The sequence below is a fragment of the Balaenoptera musculus genome, chromosome 14 (genome assembly GCF_009873245.2).
Source record: "Balaenoptera musculus isolate JJ_BM4_2016_0621 chromosome 14, mBalMus1.pri.v3, whole genome shotgun sequence".
In the NCBI taxonomy this organism is placed as follows: Eukaryota; Metazoa; Chordata; class Mammalia; order Artiodactyla; family Balaenopteridae; genus Balaenoptera; species Balaenoptera musculus.
In genome coordinates this window covers 21,828,520-21,842,739 of record NC_045798.1, presented here as the reverse complement: position 1 = coordinate 21,842,739, position 14,220 = coordinate 21,828,520, and the positions used below count along the sequence as shown (strand labels likewise).

The 14,220-nt window shown below is 39.6% G+C and overlaps 1 protein-coding gene across 13 annotated transcripts in view; it reads left to right on the top strand.

The window, feature by feature from the left end:
- The window catches only part of MTMR3 (myotubularin related protein 3), a 146,573-nt gene that overhangs the window by 92,973 nt on the left and 39,380 nt on the right, over positions 1-14,220 (top strand). For 10 of the 13 annotated variants that reach the window (XR_005016203.1, XM_036823336.1, XM_036823338.1 and 7 more), the window contains 3 exons: positions 2,465-2,497; positions 7,071-7,153; positions 9,204-9,370. Coding sequence is in view for 12 of the 13 variants with exons in the window: in XM_036823336.1 (XP_036679231.1) it covers positions 2,465-2,497; positions 7,071-7,153; positions 9,204-9,370 (283 nt within the window). In the remaining variant the exon portion in view is untranslated. The remainder of the gene's footprint in view (positions 1-2,464; positions 2,498-7,070; positions 7,154-9,203; positions 9,371-14,220) is intronic. The other 3 variants (XM_036823334.1, XM_036823332.1, XM_036823329.1) reach the window with 1 other exon arrangement.

Here is a 14,220-nt window from a genome sequence, read left to right as displayed (position 1 = left end):
ATAAGTATAGATGTCAAGTACAGTGTGTATTTGCATAATGGACTATATATTGCTGAAGAGAAGGAAGGCTCTCAATTTTCGAGTGCATTTACCCTTTTCAATTATGAGGGTATTCTCAGTGAACTGGTTCTTCCAGCACACTTGCCATCATTAATAGTTTTCAATAAACGTGCCTTTCACCACAAAAATGTGAAGGTTCATGTATTTCAACCAAATGAATGCCTTCTTCCTTCCTCACTGGACCGTATTGTGGCTTTCTGCACTTTGGTTCTAGCACAAAGAAGTGTATTATGACATCTTGTAAAAGCTCAGGACTGTACTTTCATTCAGATTGTGTGTTTTGGGGTTCATTTGGGGATTCTTAGAAAAAGTTTACTCAGCCATCCAGAAGTTACCCAATTCCTTCATCATATTTTTCCCTTGTCAAGACTCAAATGGCTGACATTTTCTTTGTGGTTGGCATTTATTATTTTAGTATTTATTATTATTCTTTGTAGTTAAGCATTTACATCCAGGAATCATTGTGGCCTGAATTCCTCCTGGTTTCTAGATTTGGGCTATGATCATATCTGTTATGTTAGTTTTCTGCCTATCAGCTAAAATACACACTGGATTCATCAAGGAAAGAGGCATGTTGTGCTTTCTTACCATATAGCACTGTATTCAGAAGGGCCCATTTGGAATTGGGTGGCCATGATAGGAGGGGACAGGATTGAATCTCCTATAACATTCCAGCAACCAGACGTTTCCTACCAGCTACTGTGGAAATAATGACAGTAATAATTAGTAGAATTGCCCAATTTAATTTTGTGTTTAAACTGTGTTTAAATGTCTAGAATTGATGGAATTGTAATTAAATTGCATGTGGAGATAATTTAGTTTCATATCATTGCATTTTTCCATACAGTCCTCTGTCTCTCAGCTTTTTGGTTTATGGCGAAGTATTTCAGAGACTATTTTTAGATCTATTTGGGAATATGGTCTATTGGAGAGAAAGCATGGATTTGACCATGTCATTCACCAGCCTGAAGCCCTTCAGTGTTTCTTAACTACTTCTAAGATGAAATTACTTAGCATGGTATGATCCTTGGTCCCTGACAGCTTTTCTGTATCCCTCTTTTCCCCCTTCTTCCTTTTGTATTGGTAAAACCATCCTCCTTGGAATCTCAGACATACTTTACACCTCTGAGTTCTCTCTTCTCCTACCCAGGGAACTTCTCTTCATCTGTCAAAACCCAGTTCAGGTGATAAATTCTTCTGTGAAGCCTTTCTCAATCCCAGTTCCCTCCCTGACAGTTTATTACCCTCTCTTCTGGCTTCTTCTGTATCTTGAACATACCTTTACAACATTTACCAGATATGCTGTAATTTTTTGTTTATTCATCTTTGTATCTTCAGAATCCAACATGTTTACTGGTGCCATGGTATTCAGTAAATACTAAAGTGAATTGAAGTTAATAGGGGTTTGAAATTGATATTAGACCATTTTTAAACCCCCTTTGGGTTTAAAGTTCATTTTAAAACATACTTCTGTGTAAATACGCCTGTGTCATCTTGTCTCTTAACAGTAGCTGTATGAGTAGGTTGTTTACTGGAATTGTTGGTCCCCCATTGTGACTGAGACACAGTGCTTAAGAAAACTTACCCCTGTTCTTACTTTTGACCCATTTCTTCACCTAAAAGTGCTTTCCATTTAGCATTATAACCCTCTAAGGCATAGAGCCTGCATGTCATGTTTTAAAAAGCCCAAGATAATGGTTTTGCACAGAAAAATGGTTGTGCAAAAGTATTTTGGCGTTGCAGTGACTTTAAACATTTCAGGTTGAGAGCGACTAGGACTTCTTCATACAAATAAGTTAATCACATCGCAGTTAGTGCTAAGGTTCCTAAAACCTGTGGTTACTCCAGGAAACAGTGGCTCCTCCTACACTAGGTCCTCCCTCAGCAGATGAGTATTTCAGTAAAATCTGTGAGATTAAGAGACCCCCCCCTTAAAGGTTATTATATCTAAATCAAACATAAATCAACCATCACCCAGATGTGCCAGTATATATTGTGGCATGCTCCAGTTCGCATCATTTTTTATGCTTTTAAATCAACACACATCATTTTGTATGCTTTTGAATCAACACATTTAGCACTTTAGAAAGTGACTTACTACTATCAAGCTTTAAATAGCTACCTGATAATCATATATTCTCTGTTAATTTCACAGCAGCACTGAGATACATCATTACTTTAATGCACACACATTCACTGGGTATCAAGTTTCCAGTTTCTAGGGTAAAGAACCTCTGTAGTACAGTTCAGTTGTATTTAAGGTACGAATTGCTCCCATTCTGTGCTTTTCCCAAACTGTATTTTTACATATGTACAGGTATTTGCTCAACTAATTTATAAACAAGTAAGTGTTCAAGTGGAGTTCATGAAATTTTTAAACAATTCTTGTTGTGTAATTCAATAGACCGCCTCTCAATCTGCTGCTTCTGCAATCCCAGTAAGTAGCATGAGAATTCTAGGCGGTTGTTGCACCTGTGCTTGGAACAAACTGGTTTTGAGTGTCAGATGCTCACCTTGCAAATCAGCAAAGTGTGTCATCTCTGCATGAGTCCCTTCCCTCATATTAGACAAAGTTCAAGTGGTTTTCTATATGAGGACAATTTGTGCGGTGGGGATAAAGCCACACAGTTTAAACATAAGCGGGTGGAATTGTGACCTTCAAAAAATGTAAACTGAACTTCAACCAGAAATAATTTGTAAAGTCAACATGAGTATTTAAAAGGACATTAAAACTCCATTTCCAGACTGCTCTGTTAATGCTTCTTAGGAACAAGCTGGAAGTATACTTGGAAACACTTTCCTTAGCATTTTCCTAGATTCTTTCCATTGCCTAACTATTGTACATCAAAAATCTTCATTCCCCAAGCATCAAAAGGAGGTTATTGTTAACAATGCACTTTGGCCTTAGCATTCATAAATCAGAAGAGGCTTCTGAAACCAGTGCTGGAAGAGTATCTTGAAATACCACAGGTGAGCAATAAAGAGTTTGGGTCTTTAACCTGTGACAGTCTTCTTCCTCTGACTGGTTTTTAAGTCATAAGAGTTAGAGCCCAGATAGTCCGGTGTGTTACAGATTTTAGGTTAAGACTCATTACATTATTTTTTACTCTGCTACTGCCAGTTTTACTTCACATGTGTATGCAAGATTAGTACTTCCCATTCATGCTATAAAAAGGGCATTTGTTTTTAAAAGGTATACATTATCCCACTTTTAAATTCTGGTGCTTAAAAAATAATTCACACACACACCCCCACCCACCCAGAATGAATTATGGTAAATATAGTAGGATATGATGATATAAAATTCCCTCTGGAATGACACAGTACTGTGGGTCTTTTATACTTGTGCATGTCTATTAAATTTTTAAACTGCCGCTCTTCTGCTTTTTTGGATTGATGCTCTTATGAGTTTTGGTGTACTTGATATAACTTTTGACCTTTTGAGGAATTGATTAACAGCACTGAGTGTGTTTGATGTATTTTGCGCATGAGTTTGGTGGGTTTTATAAGAGGAAAAACACTGTAATGGGAGATAGAATTGCCTGGGAGGTAGAAGGCAGAGTAGAAAGGAGCAAAAAGAAAATGAGTTGCTACAAAACACTGAATCAGTGGGTAAGAGAGGATTTGAATGTGACTTTAGATTTCTTCGAATTGCCTCTAAGGAATCTTGGTTTACATTCTGTTTTCCTCTTGAAGATCCCTGTGAAGAGGCTACTACTTAATTGTGAAAGAAAAACGAAAGTAGAGCTCACACAGAAGGGAAGGGCATCTTAGAGGAAGAAAGAAAGGAGTACCATATGTAATGGAAGGACCCTGAGCTAGAGGACAGCCATGGATTCTGGTCCTGACTTGCCACTAGCTTTAGTGTAGTGGCTTAACCTTCCTGGGCTATAAAATGGTCTGGCTCTTGTGCCTGTAATTCTTTGTTATGAGGTTGAATATTGGGTATGTCTAGTTATGGAAATGGTAAGAGATCCTCCTAATATGTGATGAAAGTTGAGAAACCTAAATCAGTGGACTTGCCTTTAAAAAAGTACAGAACCTTATTATGTTTTGGTTGGATGTATGAAGAGGAAAAGAAGCCTATCTCTGGCTTTTTAGAAGAGGAGGCAGTCTGGGGGCAGGGGTGCATTGAAGAGTAACATTGAGGTGAAAGGGGAAGAAAAAAGGGAGATACTCATTTGATATAAAATCACGTATTTCTCTTTTAGGTCCTTGTTCTTGCTGCATATTAAACTTCCTTGCATATGACAATCTGCATGATTATTAAAATCTGTTTTCTGTGTCTATGACTTGAGTACACATGGTTGTTTCTGGTGACTTGCTAGTATCTGTATACTAGCAACCAACATTTTTATCCTTATTCCTTAAATTTGCAGTGTTAAAATACATGAAAATTTGTATATTGAAAGCATTTAGGTAGCAGATGTTTTGCATGCTCTGAGGTGTTGCATATTTGTATTTTGGAAGTCTGGACATAGGCTCTTGGGCTCTAGTCCAATAGTAGGGATGTAAAACTTACCTGGTCTTTGTAGCAAAATAGCACAGACTGGTCCACTCCCTCCAGCAGCTGCTAATAGCGTTAGTTGGTTTTCAAGTTTTCTAGCTATAAGGAAAGGTGATAGAAGGGGATCTGGGATGCCAGTGACTGCTGAGAGAGCACGTGGATTTGTAAAGCTCACTTCTCACTCTACCCCAGGCTCTTCCCATTCCCTGTCCCTGGGACTTCCTAAGTTGTGACCATCCGAGGTTGAGAAAGCAAAGGCTTGTGTCATGTAGGAAGGTTGGAAGGTTGTCCAAGGAAGTCAGGAAGCATGCAAAATTTGGCTGGTAAAATTTTAGAAAATTGAGATAAGAACTCAGGCCTCTTAATTGCCAGTCTGGCAGCTCTTTTTTGTTTGTTTGTTTGTTTTTTGTGTGTGTGGGGAGAGGGAGAAGGGGGTTGTAGGTTTAAAAACAAAGAAACCCAACATGAATCTGTTATAGGATACCCAGAGGACTGGCCTGAGAACAAATCAGTGTCCTCTTCTGATCTCTTAATCTCCTATTACTTCTTCACAATTTATCCCCACTGATACATTGTTGGGGTTTTTTTCCTTCTTAGATGTACAGGTCTTGAAAGAATTTTTAGCTGCATCAACTCCAGTTTCTCACAGCACCTTGGGGTTAAGGACTTAAACAAAAACAGAGGGCCAAAGCTCCTTTTTTTTCTCAGAACACAGGCAAGAATTCTTAGCCTTTCTCTTACTTCTGGTCCTATAATAAGTGTAAGGGAATTTTGTTGATTAATCAAGAAGGCTCTAGTCCTGAGGTAGAACTCCCAAGCATTACCTGAGTAGTAGTATTTTGCTTTCTTACCCTTTTTAATCCCTGCCCCAGTTTGTTTGTTTATTTGTTTGTTTGTCTAAGATGTCCGGCATTGGGCTTCTTTTTGATCTCCACATCCTTGTTCTGAGAGTTCTCAGCTGACTCTGGCAACTGCATGATGGGGCAGCGTTTGCTGGAAGCCTGTTTCTGAAACTGGCTCAGCTAACAGGAGGGCCACCCTGTGCAGGCAGCACTCTCTTGTTTCTGTCTGTTGGAAGAGACTGCCTCCTCCTCATGCAAATCATGAACTGTTGGAATGCTCCTTGCAACTCCCAGAGCCACATTTTGGTTGGGCTTGATACAGTGTAAAAAGACCCTTTTCCAATGAGTGAGAGTATCTACTGTTATTTTTACCAGGCTCTCTTTAGAAGTTTTGGAAATTGCTTTTTGAAGCCAGGGGTTGAATCAGGATAAGATGAGGGACAGAGGGAGGATTCTAACAACCGCTTAAGGATTTGTCACCCTGTTCAGATGCTTTCCCTCCTGTCTGCCTGCCTTCTTTGATCCCTCTCCACTGTCATACTTATCCTGTGTTCAGTAGTCTGCTGACCAGATTGGCAGGGAAAGAACCATCCCAGCTTACTCATACCTTGAGCCCCACTTGGCAAACAGGGCTCCTCAGCTTGTCTTTTTTATTTTTTTCTTTTTTTTGGCTGCGTTAGGTCTTCGTTGCTGCATGTGGGCTTTCTTTTCTCAAGTCGTGGAGAGCGGGGGCTACTCTTCGTTGCAGTGCGTGGGCTTCTCATTGCGGTGACTTCTCTTGTTGCAGAGCACAGGCTCTAGGTGCACGGGCTTCAGTAGTTGTGGCACGCTGGTTCAGTAGTTGTGGCTCGTGGGCTCTAGAGTGCAGGCTCAGTAGTTGTGGTGCATGGGCTTAGTTGCTCCATGGCATGTGGGATCTTCCTGGACCAGGGCTTGAACCTGTGTCCCCTGCATTGGCAGGTGGATTCTTAACCACTGTGCCACCAGGGAAGTCCCCTCAGCTTGTCTTTTGAAGCAAATTAGACCTAGCTAATTAAGCCACTGTGAGACCTGCTCCCTTCTCCTCGATACCTAGCCTACTGAGCAGAGAGCCTGACCCGCAGCTCTGTCTATTCTCTTGTCTTTTTTGTCCAACCTGCAGGCAGTTCAGACCTCCAGTCTTTTTCAAGATTCTCCTTTGCTAACACAAAGCCACAAGCCCACCTTGTCATTTGGGGCAAGTGACAAGTGTAGTCCCACTAGCCTCTTGATCTGCAGCTCTTTCCTGTCAACAAGACAGGATAACTATTCTGGTTCCCTTTGGCTTCTGTGTCATCACAAATCACAGCTAGCTCTAACCTTGTAAAGTAGTACTTTGAGAGATGAGTTTGAAAGTTTGTTGCCAGAGAGATGGCGTATTTCCCTGTTCTTCCAGATGTGGTGCCTCCTCTTTATTTGTTATCTTTGTGCTATGACATGACTTGAGGGCACTGATTAGAGATTGAGAAAGGGAAACCCTCAATCAGCCAGGAAATCACTTGAGTGCTATTGATTTAGATGAATGTCCAGTTCTGTGCTTCTTTCTCCTGCAGAGCTTTCTAATCACTCTTGCTGGACACACTGAAGAACTGCAGGGTCAATACCTTTTTGACTAAGGGAACTTCATCTTTTTTTAATTGCAGGTTCCATTACAGCTTATAGAAAGTGTTGAATGCCGAGATATATTTCAGCTTCATTTGACTTGCAAAGACTGCAAAGTTATCAGGTATGTGATGAGTTTATGCTGTTGTTTAGTGTGGAAAATACTTCTTAAAGGATGGATTCATGATTTGATAACAGAAAAACAGCTTTTGAGGGTCAGCCTAGTTAGGAGTATTTTCGGAGTAGTTAGTCCCTGAAATATTTTATCTTTAGCCTACTTTGCTATTGGAAAGGTGTTTTTTATTTTTTATTTGGACATGATTTTAAATTTACAAAACAGGTACAAACATAAAAATAGTAAAGAGCACTAGTATTGTTAACATTTTACCCTATTTGCTTCATCGTTTGCAGGGGGCGTGTGTGTGTGTGTGCGCGCGTGTGTGTGTGTGTGTGTGTGTGTGCGTGCGCGCATGCGCTAGTGTGTGAAATTCTTGTTCTGAACCATTTGAAAGTAAGTTACATAATCATGGCTCTTTGCCCTGAAATACTTGTGTGCTTTCTTAAGAATAGGGGTATTTTCTTACATAACCCACAGTATCATTGTCAACTTCACAATTTTACACTCATACTACTTTTTATCCAATCTACTCTCCACGTTCCAGTTTTGTCAGTTGACCTAATAATGCCCTTTATAGCATTCCCCCACCTCGTTCAGAACAGGATCCAGTCAAGGTCACGTACTACGTTTAGTTGCCGTGATTCTATAGCTTTCTTTAATCTGAAATGTTTTCCACCACGTTTATCTTTTATGACATTAACGTTTTGAAGAAAAAATCTTTTATTTATAATAGAAAGTTTCTTATTTTGTGTCCGGTGTTTCCTTGTGATTAAATTGAGGTTGTGCGTTCTCAGCTGGAATACTGTATGTATGAGGTTGTGTCCTTTTCAGGAGATTGTATTACAGCTGGAGGCAAACAGTGTTCATCTGTCCCTTGCTGGTGATGTTAGTTGTGATCACTCTCGTCAAGGAGTCACCAGCTTTCTGTGTAATTTCTATATTTTCTCCCTTGCAACTAATCAACAGTCTGGGAGGCACTTTAAGACACTAGAAATGTCCTGCTTCTCATCACATTTCTCCAATGTTGGCTTTATCTGATCTAATCTTTACTATAATGGTTGAAAAGTGATGCCTAAAATGCATTTTAAATTTAGTAGCTCTACCAGTTTTTAATTCCCCAAGTTTTTTGCTTTATTTCTTTGACCTATTCTGGAGTGCCAGTAAGCATTTTGTGTGGACATATTGATGAGCCACACTGATTGGGACAAGGGAGAGGTTTAAGTGACCTCCTTGGTTTTTTGTTTTTTTTTTAAACTTTTGTTGGAGTATAGTTGATTCCTCCTTGGTTTTAAGGTAAATATTTAAGATGCTTTTTAGCCATTGAGATTTGGCTTGCTTTTGATAGATACTGGTTATAACTCACAGTTTTAAAAGGTTGCTTATTAATTACTCAATTTTAGATACTGCATTTGAAAAGATAAGGTATTTTTTACACTAATTATTTTAACCTCCTAGTTATATATACTGAAAATTGCACTTGATAATAGAACTGTTTTGTTCTCTACATGGTAACATCTGAAAGTTTCAGTGTAATGTATCTTATTTTTGATCTAAAGTTGCTGACTTATTCTAACTGCTAAATAGATAAATTTTGAAATTATTCCCTAATTGGCTAAAAGTACTGTGAACTGTTTTTGAGCTTGCTGTAATATGTCATAACAAAACAAAAAGAACTTCTTTAAACATATTCTTTGAGAAGGGCAACCATAAAGCTTTGGTGGAAGAAGTGGAAGAAGTGGAATAAAACCCCATTCCTGGAAGAGAATGACTACCATTTTACTTTAATAATTGTCAATCTCAGAAGAGATTTTATTACTCTAAAAAAAATAGGTTTTCCACATGTCCAGCTTTCTTCTTCTTGACATTTTTCACCATTGGCTAAAATTTGTTGGACATGTTTTGTTATTATAAATCATAAACATTAGACCACTTCTAGTGCTTTTTTGACTGTTGTTATCATTTCACTGTGAGTAGGCACTCTTGAAATGGTGGCTACCCTTAGGTTTCATTGTCAGCTGTCTTCTGATTACATTTGTACTTGTTTGGCTTTACAAAGGTGTCAGTTCTCAACCTTTGAGCAGTGTCAAGAGTGGCTGAAGAGACTGAACAATGCAATCCGACCACCTGCTAAAATAGAAGATCTCTTCTCATTTGCATACCACGCTTGGTGCATGGAGGTATACGCCAGTGAAAAAGAGCAACATGGAGACCTGTGCAGGCCAGGTAGGCCTTTCTAAAATGTGCAGATGGTGGCTTTATTGAATTACTGCTTGAGATATCCGTAACATGAAATGGGACTCCTAAGCATTCGTGTATTTAATCAGTGTACTTTTCATGGAGCACGTAGCATTTGCCCATCATTCTTCTAAGCTCAACGGAAGATGTTTCCTACCTTTCAGGGGGAAGGAAAGAACACTAGACTTGGCATCACAATTTACTCGGCCTGACTAAAAACACGTAGGGTATGGGTGTTAGGGAAGCCCAGTGGAAGGGAGCCACGAGCGTTATATACATGTTTGCGAAGACTTCACGTTAGAAGTGGCTTTTGAGTAGGCTTTGAAGGTTGAATAAGAGTTCATTGATAACAGACTGGGGAAAAGAACTTTAGACAGAGCAAGTAGCATGAACAAAGGTACAGAAGTGTGAGGTTAGGCCACAGAATAATGGATTACAAAATGGCTTTTTGCTGTGTTTGAATTTCAAGTCATAGATTACCTTTTGTCACCCCTTTCATCTCACAGATGATGAAACAGAGGTCCAGAGAGGCCAGGTGACTTTTCTCAGGACAAATAAAGAAGTTGGGCCTATACTGGAACCCAGGCTTCCTGACTCCTCATGAAATCTTTGTCACACTCACTGTCTTTCTCCCTCAAAAATGGCGTTGACCAAGTTCATGCTGTTTCTCTGTGTGTAGTTTTCTATAAATTGTATGTTGCCGTAAATAGAACTTTGCTGGTCTAGCACCGAATCTTTAATGTGTCCAGCTTGGAAGCAACGTCTTGAATTCCTAAGCAGTGAAACGTTGTGAGCTTCCTTCCAATAAAGTTTACTCTAGAGACTTTTTCCTTTAAACCTCAATTTTCAGTCCTGAACCTTCAATATTAACAATTCTGCCCTGGGTTGTTTTAAACATTGGAGGCTAATCTAGCAGTGCTTGGATCCCTTTGTTTCCTGGCTCATTCACTGGTTAAAGCTTTTGGTTCATATATTTAATTAAATTATAGCAAACACAAACATATTTTTAAAGATGCTTTAATATGTACTTTTGTTTGACTCTCATGACCTTGTCAAACAGGCAGGATAGGCTGGTGTTTCTGTTTTGGGAGCCAAAGAAACGGAGACTCAGAGGTAAAACCTGTTGCCAAGTCCCACTGCTAGGCAGTGACAGAGCCAGGACTTGAACCCAGTTCTCAGCTATTGGGAGCTGACTGTTTGGGGTGCTGTGGATACAGAGACGAAAAACAGAGGCACCTGCCCTTGTGGAGCCTCAGGGAAAGCCCCAGGAATCCAAGCTTCCCATAAGCCTGGTCAGCCAGTGGAACCCAAAGTCGTTCACAAGAGTCACCCACACCAACCTTGGAAGGTGATGAGAACGTGCCTTAGCTGTCTCTCACTTCACTCCCTTATCCATTCCATCTTTCTTTTTCCTTCTTTATATGAGATGCCATTGTATTTTAATTTTTTTTGTTTATGGCTCTTTTCAGCTTTTTTTAGTTTTTAAAAAAGTAACGTTTACATGCAATGAAATGCACAAATCTTACATGTATATTTGCTAAGTTTTTAGCCATTATATCTTATTTATTAGATTTTTAATCTCTACCATCTCCTAGGATAATGAAGTTATTGAGTGTATCTTGCTGTATTATGTTATATAAGAACTTTGATTTGTTTAAGGCTCTTAACTCCAAAAGGCATTCCCTAGTTTTGGGTTGCCAGTGTTTAGTTAACAAGGCTTGAATTTCTCCTAACCTGTTTCTCTCACAACCACAGACTGAAAATTCCTCATCTTTAGATGATTCCTTATTCCCTTGATAATTTAGTTTCTTTAGGATTTGAGTCAACTCTCAGAATATTCCTAAGATGTGTCAGATCAAAACTTCACTCCTGTCTATTAATTATAGATGGCTTTGTCCTGAGCTGAGATGACTTTGGTCCCCAGGTCTTTCCCTTCTTGAAGATATTTGGTATTCGTTGGCCACCAGGACATCCAATTTCGTGTCTTTTCATGGGTTTGTGATGGATGGAGGCATTTGGGGGTTAGAATACTGATTTAGCAACTAGAAAACCTGAATTCAAAACTGTACTCTACCATTTAATTTTAAAAATAATACTGGGCAAGCCATTTATCCTCTCTGTACTTTAGTTTCTTTTGTTCTTCAAAGTGAGACATTTTTCTTCTTCCTGCCCAAGCTGATCTGGATATTCTGAAGATCAAATCTGTTAATGCTGGAGAGTTCAATTCAGTAAATGTTTGAGTGCCTCCTATGTGCCATGCTTGTGAATACATTTTGGAAATTATGAATATACAAGACGGTGCCATTGTAACTGATAGGAATTTACTCTGAGTAAAGGTTGTATTTTCTTTTCAATATATACATTCCACACTGAAGTCAACCTGCTACAACTCACATGCAATCTTACTGTACTTTAGTGACTTGGTTTGAGTGTGTGTATATGTGTATGGCTTTTTCCTTTTATATATTTTCACTGTGGAGTACAGAGGAAAACCTGCTTTTAAAAAATACTGTGGTGGCATTTTTAAAGCCAGTCAACCTAGTTCTTTCATCTCCACCCAATGTCATTGAGTGTTGGTGGTGGCTACAGCATTACTTACCAATTACGAGCAGACCAGACAACCACATTCTTATAAGTCATCTTTATGTGAGACAGCACTTGAGATATTTCAGAGTCGTGCCATTCTGTAATCTGCCCCAACACATGAGACCACAAGCATAGACTCTGAAGGATGGAAGTTAGTTTAGTCTTTCAGAAGTTAATAAAACCTTTTATGGATTCTTCTCTGCCTAGCCTGTTAAGAGTAGAATGTGTCAGAGAGGGGGGAAATGGGAAAATTACATCATTACCCTGTATTCATATAAATCGTAGTTTCTGACTGTTGAACCTGTCATAGTTAAGCCAGCCATACTGTGGCCACAGCTCTAGGTCTTAACCTGCTTTGGAGGAAGTCACCACATTGCTGTTGGAGTTCATTGTGAAACTCTTGACTCTGCTCTTAGCCCCATTTCAAACTCTAAATAAGAATGGACTGGACTTCCCTGGTGGTACAGTGGTTAAGAATCTGCCTGCCAATGCAGGGGACACGGGTTTGAGCCCTGGTCCGGAAGATCCCACGTGCCGCAGAGCAACTCAGCCTGTGCACCACAGCTACTGAGCCTGTGCTCTAGAGCCTGCGAGCCACAACTACTGAAGCCCACGCACCTACAGCCCGTGCTCCACAAATAGAGAAGCCACTGCAATGAGAAGCCCGTGCACCGCAACAAAGAGTAGCTCCCGCTCGCCACAACTAGAGAAAGCCTGCGCACAGCACCGAAGACCCAATGCAGCCAAAAATAAAAAAATAAAAAATGAACAGGAGAAAATTAAAAAAAAAAAGAACGGACTAAAGCTTAAAGCTTCTCTCCCATATGCTCAGCCTCCTTCTCATTTTAGCTGCCTTCTTGGTGACTGTTCTGTACTTCAGCATTAATCTGGAGTCCTGACAGATGACTGGGCAATTCAGTTGCTATTTAAGTAGCATCAGACCCACATCTCTGACCTCTCTTCTATGATATACCCATTAAGCACATTTTGATTAACTATGAACAGCATGACTCTGGGTCATATACTGTTGTGCAGCTGCCTGTTTCGTATAAAGTAAAAGCCCTTGTCAGCAGAGTCCGTTTTCTGAGTTTAAATGCAGTCCAGTAAGTGTACATCTAGACGACTGTACTGGGACCTTTGTTCATAGAAAAGAAGGATTCTTCCCTCCGTATTTGAAAATCTGGGAGGGCTAGTTCTCACCTTCTCTGACTCTGATACTGTTCTTCCTCCCAGTAAGGGCCTGGCCCTTCTATCCCAGGCCTTTAAATTGTGTATAATTGTAGGCTTGAATACTCAGAATCACCAGGAAGCTAGACTTTCGGGGGGAAATTTTTTTTAGACTGCTGGTTGACACTGTGGTTATGATAGAGGGATTTACTGCTTTAAAATTTTTTCATTCTCATTAAAATAAGAATTGCTGGACTGTAGTATAAGAAATACAAAATGTTAAAAAGGGACAGATCCTCATTTGGGGATGGGGGAGGCACACAGGAAGGGTTGAAATGGAAATACAAAGCTAAACAAATAAATTGGGGTATTACAGCATGTCTAATGTTGAATCAATGGAGACACGAGAATTCTGAGAGGGGAGTTCTTAAGGGAAATCCAGCAATATATGTGCTTGGCATGCACTTTTCTGGCAGAATAAACACAAGTGAACTTCTAACACAGTTTAGCAAAAGCCAGTTGAATTACTCATGTACGTAAGGTCTGCTGCTAAATTTTTTTTTCAAGCAGTGGTTTTCAAACTAGGTTGTGATCCACCAGTAGGTCATGAAATCAAAGTTTTAAGAAATGAAATATGAAATGAAAATTCAGGATAGAAAATATCAATGTATCACACACATAGTAAGGGTATTTTGTGAAACTTTAAAAAATAAATATGTCATATTGAATTGTGATGTAAAACATTCTTATTGTGGGTTGTGATGGTCAGTTTCAAAGTTGATGAAGTCACTGCTTTAGAGGATACAAAGATAATTAAAACTCTTCTCAAGGAACTTGAAATAACAGATTTTCTGTGCTCACTACTCAGTATGTACTTCTTTGTGTGTGGCTCAGAATTTCATGCCGGGGATGGTAATTCTAAGCCCTTTCTTGGGCAATTGTTCTATGTAGAAAACTGCCTGAGGAGGAGGGGAAGGAGGTGGAAGAGAAGGAGGTGGGAGAGGAGGGGGGGGGGAGGAGGAGGAGGAGGTTCTTGTTGTTATTTTGCCCGTGATTATTTTAAAGTTATAGAAGATCCTATTTAG